This window comes from Leucopleurus acutus (genome assembly GCF_964270905.1).
Source record: "Leucopleurus acutus genome assembly, chromosome: 4".
In the NCBI taxonomy this organism is placed as follows: Eukaryota; Metazoa; Chordata; class Mammalia; order Artiodactyla; family Delphinidae; genus Leucopleurus; species Leucopleurus acutus.
This window is the reverse complement of record NC_139146.1, coordinates 140,187,505-140,207,674: the sequence shown is the minus strand read 5'-3', so window position 1 is coordinate 140,207,674 and position 20,170 is coordinate 140,187,505. Positions and strand designations below refer to the sequence as shown.

At 37.2% G+C, this 20,170-nt stretch overlaps 1 protein-coding gene across 1 annotated transcript in view; it reads left to right on the top strand.

The window, feature by feature from the left end:
• Positions 1 to 973: 973 nt before the first annotated feature.
• The window catches only part of LOC309961160 (uncharacterized protein C4orf17 homolog), a gene marked incomplete at its 5' end in the record, with an annotated part of 53,620 nt that continues 34,423 nt past the window's right edge, over positions 974 to 20,170 (top strand). The window contains 3 exons of the mRNA XM_082838173.1: positions 974 to 1,145; positions 1,431 to 1,468; positions 8,017 to 8,083. Of these exons, the coding sequence (XP_082694299.1) occupies positions 974 to 1,145; positions 1,431 to 1,468; positions 8,017 to 8,083 (277 nt within the window). The remainder of the gene's footprint in view (positions 1,146 to 1,430; positions 1,469 to 8,016; positions 8,084 to 20,170) is intronic.

Here is a 20,170-nt window from a genome sequence, read left to right as displayed (position 1 = left end):
AGGGGAGGTTGATTTGAACATTTAAAATTTTAGATAACCTTGAAATATTCTGAGTGGAATGTCCGGCTGGGAAACATGGGAATGTAATAGGCAATATAAAATGACTCAGTATGTAGATTCGAGAGTGTGCAAAGAGAGGTAAGAGAACTTCTTGTTTTCAGTCTGGCACGCAGGAAGCTTGGAAGTCACCACACCATCCTAACAACAAGTAATATGCTAAACAAACTGAGAAATCAACAACTCTTCTTAGAACCATAAGAGAAATGAGGTCTCAGGGCAGACTGCTGCCCCCCAAATTGGAGAAACCAATTGGAATACAGAGGATCACAGCTGACTGGAGCAGCGACTGCCAGGGAAACCAGCACTGGGTAGGAAGACCTGAACTGCAACTGAAGAATTGCTGGAGGCCCAGTTAAAAACGGAGAGAGTTAAACAACTCCAGGCGGACTCAGAAGGAGACCTCCACACTTTTGTGAGTTTTAGCTCCTGGATCTCGACCGGATTCTCAGTTATTATTGGAGAAAAATCCCCTCCTGCTTCCTGCAGGGGGGATGAGAAGAGGAACCTTTTGAAATATGCCAGCATATTTTGTTCCTCTCAACAAGGCCTTCCCTCAGGAGCAGCTATTTAACCAAAGCCTAACCTTCTGGGGTTTTTCTCAGAGCCTAAGTTACCTGGGGGAAGGGAAATACCCAACTCCAGCCAGCTCTAGCCATCCTGTCTCACCTAAGGGGGGTGGGGGGGGGGGGGACAGAGAAGCCCTGATGAAGTTCACAGCGCAGGGTCACAGGCTCACTGAAAGACTCATAGGGCCACAGAATCCTTCCCCTCTTCCCACACCTTACCACCGCATTACTAAATCATATTTTCATCAGTTCCTTTTACCCAGCACAACATGTCCAGATATCAAGAAAAAATGACAAGGCGTACTAAAAGAGACAGAGGAACCAGACTCTAGGAACCAGACTCAAATATGGCAGGAATGTTGGAATTATTGGACTGGGAATTTAAAATAACTATGATTAAGATGCTAGGAGCTCTCATGGATAAAGCAGACAGCGTGAAAGAGCAGATGGGCAATGTGAACAGAGAGATGCCCCGTCCTTCCCTAGAGGGAAGTCAGGATGAGTGTAGTTTGGCATTAAGTAGGTATAAATGCTTTGCTGTTAATATTGATCTATTGTAACGATCATTTTACCCTTTTGTAGTCTACTCTGTGATGCTGGAGCTGTGACTCTCCAAACTAAACTTCCCAGAGTCTCTTGACATGTAGTTTCCCTAAAGTTTTTGTCACGGAGAGATTTGAACATAGGAGAAGGGAGAGGGGACTTTCTTTCCAGTTCCCGTTAGTGTCACACCGTGTCACACGGTTGGCTCCATCTGCCAGCTGCTTTAGGTGCTTGGGGCACCAGTCTTGCTTCACCCCTCAGAGGCGGCAGCAGCAGCTGGGCCCAGCTCTCTTGGCAGGGTGAGTGTGAGCTTTGCCTTCTGAGCAACCACTAGGCTGTACCCTCTCCTCGTGTGGTCTGAGCCACAACCCCGTGGGGCCCTTTTGCTCAGGTTTCTGTTCTGGCAACCCCACTGCTTTCTTTTCATTCTCCCAGCCCTTTCGGAGCTTAATGCTTTTAATGTTCTTGGTGACTTCAATATGCCCTTTGTGATCTTTCTAACAATTCTATAACCAGTTTTTCTGTATTAAATTCCTCTTTATTTGAAATACAGAGTTGTCTGCTTTCCTAACGGGGCATATTGATACAGCTCTTGGCAGCAGGAGTGGTTCCAGAAGCAGACCCTCAAATAAACAAGTGTTAGCGCAGACTGAGTTGATGTCTCTTTAATGGTCATCATTTGCTGAAATAGAAAGCACTGGGATGAGTATGTTTAAGGGATGTGAGAAGAAGGGCAAAGATCCAGAATCGTCAACTAAGGAGAAGCCACTAGAGATGACTAACAGGGCCCAGTTCCTCTTTCCCATGACAGGTTTATATGGGTCTGATCTGCAGTGTTTTGCACACCCTCCATGTGCCTTCAAGCAGAAGTTTTCCAGAACATTCCAAGGTGTTTGCAATATAGTACCTTTTGAATCTTTATCTGATACAGTCACTGAAAATGACTCAGCTACATATACCTCTTTGTACAGTGCTATGAAATTGGTTTGAAAATGGTCATTCACTTTGTATTTTATTAATCCTAGAATGTAACCAACTCTTAATGTCTTCATCATTTTTCCAGTTTTTTATTTTCATTTTACCAAAGTGATACGTGAATATACACACGCAAATTTTTTTTCCTACGAAGTCTAACGGCAGTATTTGCTTTCCCACTTCTTCCTACAATTACTCCTCCCTAGAAGACACTGCTTTCAGCTTTTGAAACTTACCATGTGTTTTATCTCTGCATCTCTAAGTAGCATGCATACATTCCTAACTTGGTTTTTCTTTGGGCATTTTGTTGTTCTCACTTTGAAGGATGAGAATTTGGGGCAGTCATTACCACAAAAAGACTCTAGTTCTCCCCTGTTTCCCAAATGAGTAATAGATATTAGAGTAATTTATATTATTATGACAATGTAAATGCTACTTACAGATGAGCCATGCAGTTTGCACTGCTTTTTTTTTCTTTCTTTCTACCTGAACAATTTCATTTTTCCCTAGGATTAAATACTGGCTTTAAAAAAACTACTTTGGTTTTGTCTTTATACTTAACAAGTAATTCAACGCCCAAAGCATAGCCAGTTGTCTAATTCTCCATTCAAGGCATGCAGATGTATCAAGTATCCCATCAATTTTGTCTTGATGGGAAGCCTCTCCCATAGTCTTTGACTTGCTCCAGAATGGCCTGGGTGCACTCTGCATCTGGGGCAGTCTGTTGTGTTGCTTTCTTTTGGCTGCTGTAACAAATTACAGTAGTTCCCCTTTAGCTGAGGGGGATACGTTCAAAGACCTCTAGTAGATAGATGCCTGAAACCTTGGATATATACTGCCAGAAACAATATATATGGTACTAAACCCTATATATACTTTTTTTTTTTTTTTTTTTTTTGCGGTACGCGGGCCTCTCACTGTTGTGGCCTCTCCCGTTGTGGAGCACAGGCTCCGGACGCGCAGGCTCAGCGGCCACGGCTCACGGGCCCAGCCGCTCCGCGGCATGTGGGATCTTTGCGGACCAGGGCACGAACCCGTGTCCCCTGCATCGGCAGGCGGACTCTCAACCACTGCGCCACCAGGGAAGCCCCCCTATATATACTCTTTCTCCCTGTACTAACAGGTGTGTAGCCTATACAGTATGGATATGCTGGACAAACGGATGATTCACACACTGGGCAGGATAGAGGGGCATTGCATGATATTTCATCATGCTACTTAGAAAGGCGCTCAATTTAAAACTTATGAATTGTTTATTTCTGGATTTTTTTCATGTAATATTTTTGGACCACAGTCGACTGTTGGTAACTGAAACTGCAGATAAAGGGGGACGACTGCACCACAAACTGGATGGCTTAAAATAACAGGTTTATTTTTCTCCCAGTCTGGAGGCCGAAAGTCTGTGTCACTGGGCTGAAATCAAGGCGAAGGCTTGGCTGCGCTCTCGCGGAGACTCTAGGAGAGAATCTGTTCTGTGACTTGTCCACCCTCTGATGGCTGCCGCATTCCTTGGCTTGTGGCTGCATCACTGTAGCCTCTCCTCCTTCTCTGCTCCTTTCCTTCCTCTTCCTTTTTCATATTGTCTTCAGAAGCTTGTAGGATGTTTTGTTAATTCCTAGTAGTCTGAAATTTTCCAGTGATCTGTTCTGGGTGTGGGTGTATTTCTATCCATTTTACTGGCATTCAGTGGCTTCTAAAAGATACGAAGATTAACTTCCTTCAGTTCTAGAAAATTTACTTAGTTTTATTAATGCTCTTCCGTTCCTGCCCCTTTCACTCCGCTTTGTCTGTTCTTTCGTGCTGGAACTCCTACTGCTCATATATTGAATATCTTCATCTGGTACTCTAATTTTCTCTCCCCCTGCCCCTTTCTCCTTTTTCCTATCTCTTTATGTTTTCGCTCCCTCCAGCTCCAAACTCCCTCTTAAAATGCAGGCACAGGTGGCAGCATGAGGGTTTGCAGAGCATGGCACAGTCTTCCTAGGGGTTGGGGGCATTTATAAACCTGGGGCTGGCACTTCATCTTTAGTTCCAGTTGGGGGAAGCAGGAGATTGGAACAGAGCCTTAGTAATGTCATGCAGTAGTGTACCAGCTCAGAGTGCCTTCCTGGCTCCCCGCAGTGACAAATTGGATTTCTAAGATCAAGAACTTCTATTAATCTCCCCCTAATTGTCACCCTTTGAATTTGCAGACCTTATATTCATGGAAATAGGGGCCCTGATTTTTTGCTTACTGTGCTAGCTAGTACCCTGAGAAATTATCAATGATATTTATATGATGATTGTTAAGTTCGTGGTCCACTTAAGACTTGTGCTACTGCTTCAACAGTTATAGCTAGATAATATAAGATCTCGGTTTGCCAGAGACAGTTACTGTTGTCCCAGTGTTAATTATTGATAGCTCACTTTTCACTTTCAAGAGTGTTCTAGTTGTGATCACCCTACTTATGCCTGGATATAACTTAGATTTAGTCAGTTGCAAAAGGCTTCCTTGGAATAAAGAAAACTTTCAAAGTTTCAAGAGTTAGAAGTTCATGTTAATTATTTAACCAATAGCTCCTGTGGTGGTGACCTATTTCAGCAATATTGCAACAATGAAAAGAGTAATATAACACTTAACTAATTTTTACTACTTTATGAGTCATACTAGCTAGGATTAGAAAGAGCAAAGGCTAATGTAACTTTAAAAAAATTAGATTCGTAAGAAAACTACTCTCAGAAGCTATATTAGAATGAGTCAAAGTCTATATTCAATAACTACATAATATTTAAATATTTAATTTTTTTAGGAACTGATTATTACAAAACCTCAGTTAAGTGTTCACTGAAAGATTTGAAAATGGTGATTGTATTGAAGTATGTCCATTTTTATTTGTATAAAACTTGCAATAACCTGGAAATGGGCCATTGCATGGGAATAGATAAAATTATTGAAATGAGAATGCATGAAAAGTACAATAGTCACATTGTAGCTTTATCAAATTGGTGTTTGAATTTGAGATTAATTCAATGAGATTAATGGTCTTATATGCGGACTTGTTTTTTTTTTTGACTTACAATCCAGAAGACATTCTGTGTGCTACTGTCACAGACATCACACAACACCAGAACTTATTTATTAGCCTAAGCTGCATACTAAGTGGAACTTAAAAAAAATTCTGGTTCGCACAGCTGTGCGAAGTATTATCCAGATAAGCTATTTAATGTGTTAATATTTGTCGACAAATATTATGAAATTTTCTTTTGAAAACAAACCAGAAGAAAAGCAAGATTTTTCTTATGTAAGCATTATGTTTTTGGTCTACTGCTTACCCGGAAATCAATGAATTGCAGTCAACTTGGTGGTATCCAGCTGCCTTAAGGTAGATCGCTGCAGTCTCAAAACAGAATTAATATTTGCTTATTCTAATGTCAAAAATAAAAATCCTCCTCGGATGCCGTGTCTGGGATCTGAGTTGCAGAGAGGGGAAACAAAGGATGCCACAAAATAACTTAAGGAATAAGTATTTCTCCAGAGTCTAAACTCAGGCCTTGGGAAAGTAGAAGCTAAAAGAAAGCTGGAGTGCAGTATATTCCTCTGTCTCTAAAAGAGAATTCAAAAGCACCCCTCCCACCAAAGGGCAAATAAAAATAAAGAGCAGGAAATGTTTGGAGGAGTCATGACCTATTTCTGTGACACACAGACACTTCCTCTCTTATAGGGATATTCCAAGGCACACAATACTCAAGCCACTGATTATTTCCAAGTCTGAGGGGTTCTGGGCTTTTTGAGCAATTTTTATTTATTTATTTTAACATGAAGTGTACACATTGGTGAGTCTTGCCCAATTAATATACCTCTAAATCTACTCTAAATCTACCACCACAAACAGAATATGGAAAATTTCCATTTTCTTAAAAGTTCCCTCATGCCCCTTTGCAGTCAGTCCACCTACACACACCCAGGCCCAGGCAACCACTGATCTGCCCTATGTTAGTATAGACTGCTTAGCTTGTTCTAAAATATCATATAAATAAAATCAAGCCAGGATAAAGTCTCACGTATTTAGCTTCTTTATTCAGCATCATGTCTTTGAGATGTAAACATGTGTATATCAGTAGTCTGTTCCTTTTTATTGTGAGATAGTAGCTCATTGTATGGATTTACCATATTTGTTTATCCATCCACCAGGGGATGGACATTTCAGGTGCAATTTTGGCTAGTGTGAAAATAGCCACTAAAAACACTTGTGGACAAGTCTTTTTGCGGGCATATGTTTTCTTTCTTTTGGATAAATATCTAGGAGTGGAACGGCTGTGTCATATTGTGGGTGGATGTTGAACTTTATAAAAAATAGCCACACTATTTTCCCAAGTAGTTGTACCATTTTACATTCCCACTAAGAGTGTATGTGAATTCCAGTTGTTCCACATCCTCACCAACACTCGCTGTTGACAGTCTTTTAAGTAGTAAGGCCAGACACTATGAAACTCTTAGAGGAAACATAGGCAGAACACTCCATGACATAAATCACAGCAAGATCCTTTTTGACCCACCTCCTAGAGAAATGGAAATAAAAACAAAAATAAACAAATGGGACCTAATGAAACTTCAAAGCTTTTGCACAGCAAAGGAAACCATAAACAAGACGAAAAGACAACCCTCAGAATTGGAAAAAATATTTGCAAATGAAGCAACTGACAAAGGATTAATCTCCAAAATATACAGGCAGCCCATGTAGCTCAATATCCAAAAAACAAACAACCCAATCCAAAAATGGGCAGAAGACCTAAATAGACATTTCTCCAGAGAAGATATACAGATTGCCACAAACACATGAAAGAATGCTCAACATCATTAATCATTAGAGAAATGCAAATCAAAACTACAATGAGGTATCACCTCACACCGGTCAGAATGGCCATCATCAAAAAATCTACAAACAATAAATGCTGGAGAGGGTGTGGAGAAAAGGGAACCCTCTTGCACTGTTGGTGGGAATGTAAATTGATACAGCCACTCTGGAGAACAGTATGGTGGTTCCTTAAAAAACTAAAAACAGAACTACCATACGACTCAGCAATCCCACTACTGGGCGTATACCCTGAGAAAACCATAATTCAAAGAGTCACGTACCACAATGTTCATTGCAGCTCTATTCACAATCGCCAGGACATGAAAGCAACCAAAGTGTCCACCGACAGATGAATGGATAAAGAAAATGTGGCACATATATACAATAGAATATTACTCAGCCATAAAAAGAAACGAAATTGAGTTATTTGTAGTGAAGTGGATGAACCTAGAGTCTGTTATACAGAGTGAAGTAAGTCAGAAAGAGAAAAATAAATACCATATGCTAACACATATATATGGAATCTAAAAAAAAAAAAGGTTCTGAAGAACCTAGGGGCAGGACAGGAATAAAGATGCAGATGTGGAGAATGGACTTGAGGACACGGGGAGGGGGAAGGGTAAGCTGGGATGAAGTAAGAGAGTGGCATGGACTTATATACACCACCAAATGTAAAATAGCTAGTGGGAAGCAGCCGCATAGCACAGGGAGATCAGCTTGGTGCTTTGTGACCACCTAGAGGGGTGGGATAGGGAGGGTGGGAGGGAGACGCAAGAGGGAGGGGATATGGGGATATATGTATACGTATAGCTGACTCACTTTGTTATAAAGTAGAAACTAACACACCATTGTAAAGCAATTATACTCCAATAAAGACGTTAAAAAAATTTTCTTTCAGCCAATCTAGTGAGTGCAGTGTTATTTCAGTGTGGTCTAAATGTTCACTTACTTCAAGACTAATTTTTTGAGCATTTTGCTCTATTGGTGATCTGTATAATTTCTTTTGTTAACTGTTTAAATCTTTTACTTATTTTTAGTGGGCTGTCTTCATCCTGTTTGGTGGCAAGAGTTCTGTATACATTCTGGGTACAAGTGCTTTGCCAGGTATGTGTTGAGAATATTTTATTCCATTCTTTGGCTTGCATTTTCATTTCCTTAATGGTGATATTTAGAGGAGCATAAATTTTTAATTTCGATAAAGTCTTATTTTTCAATTTGCTCTTTTAGAAGTAGTACTTTTATGTTCTAAGAAATATTTGCGTTAAGCCAATATGCGAAGATTTTTCCTGTGTACTCTTCTAGAAATTATATAGTTTTAGCTTAAACATTTATGTCTATGATCCAAGTTAAGTGAATTTTTGTGTATGGTGGGAGGTAAGTGTTGGGGTTCATTTGTTTTCCTAAGGATAGCTACTTGTTCCAGCCCCATTTCTTGAAAATCTCTCCTTTTATCCATCACATTACTTTGGCACTTTTGCTTAAACACACACACAAATGTGGGTCTATTATTTCTAGATTCTGTAATCTCTAATATGTTCTATTGCTATTTGTTTATCTTTGTGCTAATATTGCACTATTTTGATTACTCTAGCATTACAGTAATTCCTGAGTCTTCCAACTGAGTCCTTATTTTTCAAAACTGTTTTGGAGATTCTAGGTCCTTTGAACTTTCATATAAGTTTTAGAACCAGAGTGTCATATTCTACAAAACAAGCCCACTGAGAGAGTGATTGGAATTATATTAACTCTATCAATGAATTTGGGGTCAAATGATATCGTAATAATCTTGAGTCATCTAATCCATAAACATGGTATATCTATTCTTTTATCACCATCTATAATAAGTGACAAAAAGTTAAGTAGATTTCAGGGTATAATTCTTGTACATATTTTGTTCATTTTATCCCTAAGTATTTCATATATTGAACGATATGTAAATGAAAACTATTTTCCAATATTTCATTGTTACTATATTAAAATATAATTGATTTCTATATATTGATATAGTATTCCCTAACCTTGCTAAATTCACTTCCTAATTCCAGAAACTTTTGTTGCATTCCTTAGGATGTATACAATCATGACATCTGTTAATAAAAGCAGCTTTTTTCTACATCATTTAAAAAAAATTTTATTGGAGTACAATTGATTTACAATGTTGTGTTAGTTTGAGGTGTACAGCAAAGTGAATTTGTTATACATATATCCACTCTCTTTAATTTTTTTTTAGATTCTTTTCCCATATAGGCCATTGCAGAGTATTGAGTAGAGTTCCCTGTGCTATACAGCAGGTTCTTATTAGTTATCTATTTTATATATAGTAGTTTGTATATGTCAGTCCCAATCTCCCAATTTATCCCTCCCCCTGCTTATCCTCTGGTAACCATCAGTTTGTTTTCTACATCCATTACTCTACTTCTGTTTTGTAAATAAGTTCATTTGTACCCTTTTTTTAGATTCCACATATCAGTGATATCATATAACATTTGTCTTTCTGTGTCTCACTTCACTCAGTATGACAATCTCTAGGTTGCTACAAATGGCATTATTTTGTTCTTTTTTATGGCTAATATTCCATTGTATATATGTACCACATCTCCTTTATCCATTCCTCTGTTGATGGACATTTAGGTTGCTTCCATGATCTGGCTGTTGTAACTAGTGCTGCAACAAACATTGGGGTGCATGTATCTTTTTTTTTTTTTTTTTTTTTGCGGTACGCGGGCCTCTCACTGTTGTGGCCTCTCCCATTGCGGAGCACAGGCTCTGGATGCGCAGGCTTAGCAGCTATGGCTCACAGGCCCAGCCGGTTTGTGGCATGTGGGATCTTCCTGGACCAGGGCACGAACCCGTGTCCCCTGCATCGGCAGGCGGACTCTCAACCACTGTGCCACCAGGGAAGCCCGCATGTATCTTTTTGAATTATGGTTTTCTCTGGGTATATGGCTGGGAGTAAAATTGCTGGGTCATATTGTACTTCTATCTTTAGTTATTTAAGGAACCTCCATACTGTTCTCCATAGTAGCTGTACCAGTTTACATTGCCACTAACAGTGTAGGAGGGTTTCCTAATAAAAGCAGTTTTACTTCTTCCTTTCTGATATTAAGGCCTTTTATTTGTTTTTCTGGCCTTAAGGAACTTGTTTGGACCTCCAGTGCAATGTTGAAATGGTGAGAATAGAATTCCTTGCCTTGGTCCCAAACATAGGTATACAGTCTCTTTTAACTTTCTATTTCTTTATTGATATTCTCTATTTTTAAATTAATTTTTATTTATTTATTTTCTTTATTTTTTTGGCTGCATCGGGTCTTGGTTGCAGGGGTCTTCGTTGAGGTCTGTGGGCTCTTCCATTGTGGTGCAGTCTCTTCATTGTGGCGCACGGGCTTCTCTCTAGTTGTGGAGTGTGGATTTTCTCTCTCTAGTTGTGGTGCATGAGCTCCAGGGCACATAGGATCTTTTGTTGTGGCACGCAGGCTCTCTCACTGAGGCGTGCAAGCTCCATAGTTGTGGTGCGCGGGCTTAGTTGCCACGTGGCACGTGGGATCTTAGTTCCCCAACCAGGGATTGAACCTGCGTCCCCTGCATTGGAAGGCAGATTCTTTACTACTGGACCACCAGGGAAGTCCCGGCATAGGGTCTTAAATTAAGTATGCTGCTAGCTTTAGATTTTTCATAGACTGCCAAGAGATTTTTCTTATCATGCATGGATGTTGGATTTTGTCAAAGGTTTTTCTTGCATCTGTTGGGTTAATCATATGACTTTTCTCCCTTACCCTGTTATGAATTACACTTACTCTGTGGTGAATTACATTAATATATGTATATTAAACCAACTTTTAATTCCTGGGATAAATCCCACTTGATCATGATATTATCATTTTTATATATTATTGATCTGCTAATATTTTGTTAAGGATTTTTGTGTCTATGTTCATGAAATCTGTAGTTTTCTTGAAAAATGTTTGTCTGGATTAGATGTCAAGGTAATACTGACTTGGTAAAATGAGTCCCCTCTTCCTCTATTTTCTAAAGTTATTTGAGTAAAATTGTTATTATTTCTTCCTTAAGTGTTTCCAGTTAGAAGTGGAGTTTACTTTGTGGGAAGACTTTTAGTTAAAAATCCAATTTAAAAAATAGACAGGAAAGAAGTACAGGATTAAGCAAAGTGCCTGAGCCCTTGAGTCAGACTTGACTGATTCCTTCCTACTCATGTTTTCACATGATTGGGTCGTTATTTAACTAACTAAGTTTAATAGCACCTCATATAAAATAATATACTCAAGAGTCTGAAAAAATAAGCTCAGTAAAAGTTAATCATAAGGTGAGTTTGTAAAACTTCTAAAAGTAATAGATACTTGAAAAGAATATGTGTGTAAGCTTATTGTATGGAACATGAAAACAATATTAGGAAGTAGAATTAAGCAAAAGATTATAGTGTTTTCTCTTTCTACCATAAACTTAAACTTTTGCACCTGCTTCCACATGTTTATTTATTCTCTAATCTCAGACTTGCATAATTAGTGACTCGAAATTTAATGTCAACATTATATAATATTCCATAAAGAATATTGTGAACTTTAAGTCCTCTGCTTCTTGAATATTTGAGAACCTCTGCTCTGTAAGGCTTTTCTGACTCTAAAACTTTGTAGGAAAAAGAAAACTCCGATTTCACTTTGAGCTGTTGTCACAAACATTCTATGGTTGGGTGGGATCATTTAGTTTAAATTATTTTTCACATGATAAAACTAAAGGTCCTATATGAGATTATGCAATTTATTCGGTCACATAGAGTTGGTGAAATATCTGGAATGGGAACTCCATGCATTTTCTAATATACCTCACTAATATGGGGGCCTGACCACAAGTTTCTTAGTTTTCTAGGTTATTGCATCCCAGGGTTTGGTTATAGGGTTAACATGATAGGAAAGTAGCCATGCCTGCTACACCTCCACACAACCAAACCAACAATGATGACAGAAAAAAAAAAAAAAGACACCCACAGTAGAAATTCAGAAGGCCACAGTAAGAATAGATTTCCCATTTGTATTGAGAAGCATATATTTTGAGGCACACCACATACTTCAGCCTTTGAACCAGCTTGCAACTTAACAGAGGAAATAGAAAAGTATTTTGTTTTATCTCTCTTCTCTGTGCTTTTTCCAAGGTGAAGGGCTGTACAGACCATTGGGCAATTTGGCCATTCCTGAAGTATGAAGTATTGTCTTTGCCCATTAGAATTATTCTACTCTCCTAGCCACATCCTACAATATTACTGCCTCCCTTTTTCCACCTAGGCTCTTCCACGAATGCTATGTATTACATGAAAGGGGTCTGAAGAAAGCACATGGCATCCTTAGATGCTTAGTGACCTAAGGACAAGTGTTGCAGATGTGGATAGAATGTGGGAATATTTCACATGGAGGTCTAGTCCCATGTATAATATTGTTCAGTTAAGAACTGCACTCTGCATGGCAGTTGCATTGCCAGTCAATGTAAAAGGAACTAAGAGCTGAGCACATAAATTAGCTTTAGCTACAGAACAAGGCTAAGGTGAAGACTGGAGTCCAAGTGGTATCTGAGTGACTGGGAAACTTATACAATAAGCTATAGGTACAAGTTTTAAAATCCCCTCAAAATGGAAGCAGTAAAGAGTAGAATCAACGTTCCTGATATCAAATCAACAAACTAGAGAACAAATTTGAGATACTCATCAAGAAACCATAGAGTGGGTAAGGAAAAAAAAAACAAAAACAAAAACAAAACCTTGCAAAACAAAATGATGAAGGTTAAAAATGAAAGAATAGGTGATGATGACTTTATTCATTTGATTAATTCTTATTGAGCATCTATTGTGTTTTAGGCATATATTGGGCAAATTCAAACAAAAAGAAATCAAGATGGTTTCATAAACATCATATAGAGTTCAAGTCAAAGAAGCGTGAGACCAGATAAAGAGGATCACTTTGTATTGATAAAAGGAAAGCTGCATTGTCAAGAAATATCCTGGCGTTAAATAATGTAGTATTTTAGAAGTTTTAATTACAGAGAAAATGATAGAAGCAAACACTTAACAAGAACTTGGAAGTGCTAATCTACCATAAACAGGTTGGAACACTCTATCCATGAGAATGCCTGCGCTACAAGTTACAAAATACAAATGAACAATGGCTTTAACTCTTGCTAATCAATGTGACGTCCATGGATCAACAGCATGGGCATCACCAGGGAGTTTGTTAGAGATGAAGAATCTCAGGGCCCACCCCCTACCTACTAAATCAGAATCTACATTTTAACAAGATCCTCAGGTGATTCAAATGCACATTACTCATTAATATGAGTAATGATATGTAAAGTACTTGATATGTACTTGATATGTAAACATTTTGAGTAATAAAAACAATAAGGTAAAATTATATATGCTATATACTCTACTTACAAAGGCTAGCCTCTTTTTTGAACATTTATGGAAGACTTACAAAATGCATCAGTAGGCTAAAAACAAAATTCCTATTAGCTCCAAAGAGTAGAAATTGTAAAAGTCATATAGTCTGGGAACTAGGTTAAAATTTAACTATACGGATTTGAGCAAAAATCAGACAACCAAACAGTAAACAGACAAAAAACTCTAGTTAGCTATCATTTCAAAGAAGTAATATAATTATTGATTCTTCCAATCCAAGAAGATGGTATATTTTCCATCTGTTTGGGTCATCTTCAGTTTCTTTCATCAGTGTCTTACACTTTTCGAAGTACAGGTCTTTTGCCTCCTTAGGTAGGTTTATTCCTACGTATTTTATTATTTTTGATGTGATGGTAAATGGGATTGTTTCCTTAATTTCTCTTCTGGTAGTTCATTGTTAGTGTATAGAAATGCAACAGATTTCTGTATATTATTTTTATGTCCTGCAACTTTACTGAATTCATTGATGAGTTCTAGTGGTTCTCTGGCAGTGCCTTTAGGATTTTCTGTGTATAGTATCATGTTATCTGCAAGCAGTGACAGTTTTACTTCTTCCTTTCCAATTTGGATTCCTTTTATATTTTTGCTTCTCTGATTGCTGTGGCTAGGACTTACAAAACTACCTTGAATAAAAGTGGTGAGAGTGGGCATCCTTGTCTTTTTCTTTACCTTACAGGAAATGCTTTCAGCTTTTCTCTGTTGAGTATGATGTTAGCTGTGGGTTTGTCATATATGACCTTTATTATGTTGAGATATGTTCCCTCTATGCCCACTTTCTGGAGAGTTTTTATCATGAATGGATGTTGAAATTTATCAAAAGCCTTTTCTGCATCTATTGAGATGATCATATGGTTTTATTCTTAAATTTGTTAATATGGCATATCATATGGATTGATTTGTGGATATTGAAAAATCCTTGCATCCCTGGAATAAATCCTGCTTGATCATGGTGTATGATCCTTTTAATGTATTTTTGGATTCAGATTATGGACTTCTTTTTTTTTTATTATCTTTATTGGAGTATAATTGCTTTACAACGTTCTGTTTCTGCTGTACAGCAAAGTGAATCAGCCATATGTATACATATGTCCCATATCCCCTGCATCTTGAGCCTCCCTTGCACCCTCCGTATCCCACCCCTCTAGGTCATCACAAAGCGTCGATCTCATCTCCCAATACTATGCAGCAGCTTCCACTAGCCATCAATTTTATATTAGGTAGTGTATATGTGTCAATGATACTCTCTCACTTCTTCCCAGCTCCTCCTTCCCCCATGTGTCCCCAAGTCCATTCTCTACAGCTGTATCTTTATTCCTGCCCTGCCCCTAGGTTCTCAGTACCGTTTTTTTTTAGATTTCACATGTGTGCGTTAGCATACGGTATTTGTTTTTCTCTTTCTGAATTACTTCACACTGTATGACAGACTCTAAGTCCATCTACCTCACTACAAATAACTCAATTTCGTTTCTTTTTATGGCTGAGTAATAGTCCATTGTATATATATGTCACATCTTCTTTATCCATTCATCTATCGATGGACATTTAAGTTGCTTCCATGTCCTGGCTATTGTAAATAGTGCTGTAACAACATTGTGGTACATGTATCTTTTTGAATTATAGTTTTCTCAGGGTATATGACCAGTAGTGGGATTGCTGGGTCATAGTTAGTTCTATTTTTAGTTTTTTAAGGAACCTCCATACTGTTCTTCATAGTGGCTGTATCAATTTACATTCCCACCAACAGTGCAAGAGGATTCCCTTTTCTCCACACCCTCTCAAGCACTTATTGTCTGTAGATTTTTTGATGATGGCCATTCTGACTGGTGTGAGGTGATACCTCATGTGGTTTTGATTTGCATTTCTCTAATGATTAGTGATGTTGAGCATTCTTTCATGTGTTTGTTGGCAATCTGTATGTCTTCTTAGGAGAAGACCCAATCCATTTTTGGATTGGATTTTTTCTTTTTTTGATATTGAGCTGCATGAGCTGCTTGTATATTTTTGAGATTAATCCTTTGTCAGTTGCTTCATTTGCAAATATTTTCTCCCATTCTGAGGATTGTCTTTTAGTCTTATTTATGGTTTCCTTTGCTGTGCAAAAGCTTTTAAGTTTCATTAGGTCCCATTTGTTTATTTTTGTTTTTATTTCCATTTTTCTAGGAGGTGGGTCAAAAAGGATCTTGCTCTGATTTGTGTCATAGAGTGTTCTGCCTATGTTTTCCTCTAAGCATTTACAGTGTCTGGCCTTACATTTAGGTCTTTAATCCACTTTGAGTTTATTTTTGTGTATGGTGTTAGGAAGTGTTTTAATTTCATTCTTTTACATGTAGCTGTCCAGTTTTCCCAGCACCACTTATCAAAGAGACTGTCTTTTCTCCATTGTATATTCTTGCCTCCTTTATCAAAGGTAAGGTGACCATATGTGCATGGGTTTATCTCTGGGCTTTTTATCCTGTTCCATTGATCTGTATTTCTGTTTTTGTGCCAGTACCATACTGTCTTGATTACTGTAGCTTTGTAGTATAGTCTGAAGTCAGGGAGCCTGATTCCTTCAGCTCCGTTTTTCTTTCTGAAGATGGCTTTGGCTATTCGGGGTCTTCTGTGTTTCCATACAGATTGTAAAATGTCTTGTTCTAGTTCTCTGAAAAATGCCATTGGCAATTTGTTAGGGATTGCATTGAATCTCTAGATTGCTTTGGGTAGTATAGTCATTTTCACATTGTTCATGCTTCCAATCCAAGAACATGGTATATCTCTCCATCTGTTTGCATTTTCTTTGATTCCTTTCATCAGTGTCTTATAGTTTTCTGCATACAGGTCTTTTGTCTCCTTAGGTAGGTTTTTTCCTAGGTATCTTATTCTTTTTGTTGCAGTGGTAAATGGGAGTGTTTCCTTAACTTCTCTTTCAGATTTTTCATCATTAGTATATAGGAATACAAGAGATTTATGTGCATGAATCTTGTATCCTGCTGCTTTACAAATTCATTGGTTAGATCTAGTCATTTTCTGATGGCATCTTTAGGATTTTCTATGTATGCTATCATGTCATCTGCAAGCAGTGAGAGTTTTACTTCTTTTCCAATTTATGTTCCTTTTATTTCTTTTTCTTTTCTGATTGCTATGGCTAGGACTTCCAAAACTATTTTGAATAAGAGTGGTGAGAGTGGACATCCTTGTCTTATTCCTGATCTTAGTGGAAATGCTTTCAGTTTTTTACCATTGAGTATGATGTTGGCTGTGGGCTTTTCATATATGGCCTTTATTATGTGGAGGTAGTTTCCCTCTATGCCCATTTTCTGGAGAGTTTTTATCAAAAATGGGTGTTGAATTTTGTCAAAAGCTTTTTCTCCATCTATTGAGATTATCATATGGTTTTTATTCCTTAATTTGTTAATATGGTGTATCACATTGGTTGATTTGCATATACTGAAGAACCCTTTCATTTCTGGGATAAACTCCACTTGATCATGGTATATTATCCTTTTAATATGTTGTTGGATTCTGTTTGCTAGTAGTTTGTTGAGGATTTTTGCATCTATGTTCATCAGTGATATTGGTGTATAATTTTCTTTTTTGTGATATCTTTTTCTGGTTTTGGTATCAGGGTGATAGTGGCTTCATAGAATGAATTTATGAGTGTTCCTCCCTCTGCAAATTTTTGGAAGAGTTTGAGAAGGATTGGTGTTAGCTCTTCTCCAAATGTTTGATAGAATTCACCTGTGAAGCCTTCTGGTTCTGGACTTTTGATTGTTGGAAGATATTTAATTACAGTTTGAATTTCATTACTTGTGATAGGTCTGTTTATATTTTCTAATTCTTCTTGTTCAGTATTGGAAATTTGTATGTTTCCAAGAATTTATCCATTTCTTTGTGGCTGTCCATTTTATTGGCATATAGTTGTTTGTAGTAGTCTCTTATAATCCTTTGTATTTCTGCAGTGCCAGTTGTGTTTTCTCCTTTCTTTTTTCTAATATTACTGATTTGCGTCCTCTCCCTTTTTTTCCTGATGAGTCTGTCTAAGGTTTTATCAATTTTGTTTTACTCTCAAAGAACCAGCTTTTATTTTTATTGATCTTTGCTATTGTTTTCTTCATTTGTATTTCATTTATTTCTCCTCTGATCTTTATGATTTCTTTTCTTCTACTGACTTTGGCTTTTCTTTGTTCTTCTTTCTCTAGGTGCTTTAGGTGTAGGGTTAGATTTTTTCTTTGAGATTTTTCTTATTTATTGAGGTGAGATTGAATTGCTGTAAACTTCCCTCTTAGGACTGCTTTTGCTGCATCCCATAGGTTTTGGGTTGTCGTGTTTTCATTGTCATTTTTTTCTAGGTATTTTTTGATTTCCTCTTTCATTTCTTCAGTGACCTCTTGGTTGTTTAGTCGCATATTGTTTAGCTTCCACGTGTTTGTATTTTTTACAGTTTTTTTCCTCTAACTGATATCTAGTCTTATAGTGCTGTGATCAGAAAAAGATGCTTGATGCAATTTAAATTTTCTTAAACTTTCCAATGCTTGTTTTGTGAGCCAAGATTTGATCTATCCTGGAGAATGTTCCATGTACACTTGAGAAGAAAGTGTATTCTGTTGTTTTTGGCTGGAATGTCCTATAGATATCAATTAAATCTATCTGGTCTATTGTGTCATTTAAAGCTTGTGTTTCCTTACTTATTCATCTCTGTTCACTCTTTAGTTCTTCTAGGTCCTTGTTAAACGCTTCTTGTATTTTCTCTATTCTATTTCTGAGATTTTAGATAATCTTTACTATCATTACTCTGAATTCTTTTTCAGGTAGTTTACCTATTTCCTCTTCATTTATTTGGTCTTGTGGGTTTTTATCTTGTTTCTTTGCCTGCAAGTCATTTCTCTGTCTTCTCATCTCGTCTGATTTACAGTATTTGAGGTCTCCTTTCCCTAGGCTGCAGGGTTGTAGTTCCTCTTGCTTCTGCTCTCTGCCCCTCGTGGTGAGGTTGGTGCAGTGGCTTGTGTAAGCCTCCTGATGGGAGGGACTGGTGCCTCCGTTCTGTTGGGTGGAGCTGAGTCTTTTCCCTCCGATGAGCAGGGATGTGTCAGGTTGTGTGTTTTCGGTTGTCTGTGAGATTAGTATGACTGTAGGTAGTCTGTATGCTGATGCGTGGGTTTGTGTTCCTGTCTTGTTTGTTGTTTGGTGTCAGGCATCCAGCGCTGGGAGCTGCTGGCAGTTGGGTGGAGCCAAGTCTGGATTCAGTTAGAGGCTTCCGCGAGGGCTCTTGGCGATTAATCTTCCCTGGGCCTGGGAATTCTCTAGTGGTCCAGCTTCCTGGACTTGGTGTTCCCAGCCCTGAGCCTCAGGCCTGACTTCCAGTGCAGGAACCAAGACCCCACAAGTCACTCATCCCAGCAATAAAGGGATTAAAAAAAAAAAAAGAAAACTAACAAAACCCCAGATAAATGGTAAAAAGTAAAATGAAACAAACAAAAATAGAAAAAAGGAAACATGCACTTACAAAAAAGAAACAAAAACAGAACCAAATAAAACAAAAAGCAAGAGAACATGCAAACAAAAGAACCTAAGAATGAAATCAAACAATTAAAAAACCTGACAAAAACATAAAACCAAAAAACAATACCAAAGCAGAGCGCCGACTGCAGAATGAAGCAAAGAAACAAAAGAAACCAACAAAAATGATTTAAAAAACAAGAAAAAGAAAAAGGGGAAAGAAGACAGAACAACTGAAAAGCAACATAGAAATAGAAATATAAAAAAATAAAATAGAAAATATATTACAGAAAAAGAAAGACAAACAAAACCCCAGAGAAATGCTAAAAACAAAATCAAACAAATACAGAAACAAGGAAATACACACACACACACAAAAGAAACAAAAACAGAACCACATAAAACAAAAAGCAAGAGAACAACCAGTCAAATAGAAGAACTCAAAAACGAAATCAAAGAATTACAATTAAACTATCAAAAACACAAAACCTAAAAACTAAATCCAAAGCAGTGTGCCAACTGAAGAATGAAGCAAGGAAACAGAACTAACTAATAAAAATGATTTAAAAAATAATAATAAAAGAAAATAAAAAGGGAAAAAACACAGGACAACAGAAAAGTAGAAATGGAAATATAAAAAAAAAGAGAGAGAGAAACATATATTAAAGAAAAAGAGGAAGAAAAAAATTAGGGAAAAAAACACAGAACAACAGAAAAGCCAAGTAAAAATAGAAATGTGTAAAAAAATAAAAATATGTTATAAAACATGGAGATCCCAAAAGACTAAATAAAAAAAACTAAACAAAAAAATAAAGAAAAAGAAACCAAAAAAAAATCTAGAACCAACAACAGAATGAATCAAAACATAATAAAATTAATAGTAATAATTATGTTTCCCTGAGGTCTCCGCTGTGAGGTAGTAAATTATAGTAGTAAATTTTATATTACTATAAAACTGTGACATACATAATGATTAAAAAATATAATTGATAAGATTATATTATATAATGTTATATTATAATTATATTAGATAAGATTATATACATTATATAATTGATAAGAAACTCTAGGCATAAAGTGGAGTTCATTTCAAAAACTGTGATCTGAGAATATAAATGTTTATTCCTTTTGGGATTTATTTCTTCTGATGTAACTATATTTGTATATAACTTTAGGTATCCTTATGTAATAAGTATTTTCAAAATTTGAGATAAGGTACATAAACATTAACCCATTTTACATATGGATTAAAAATG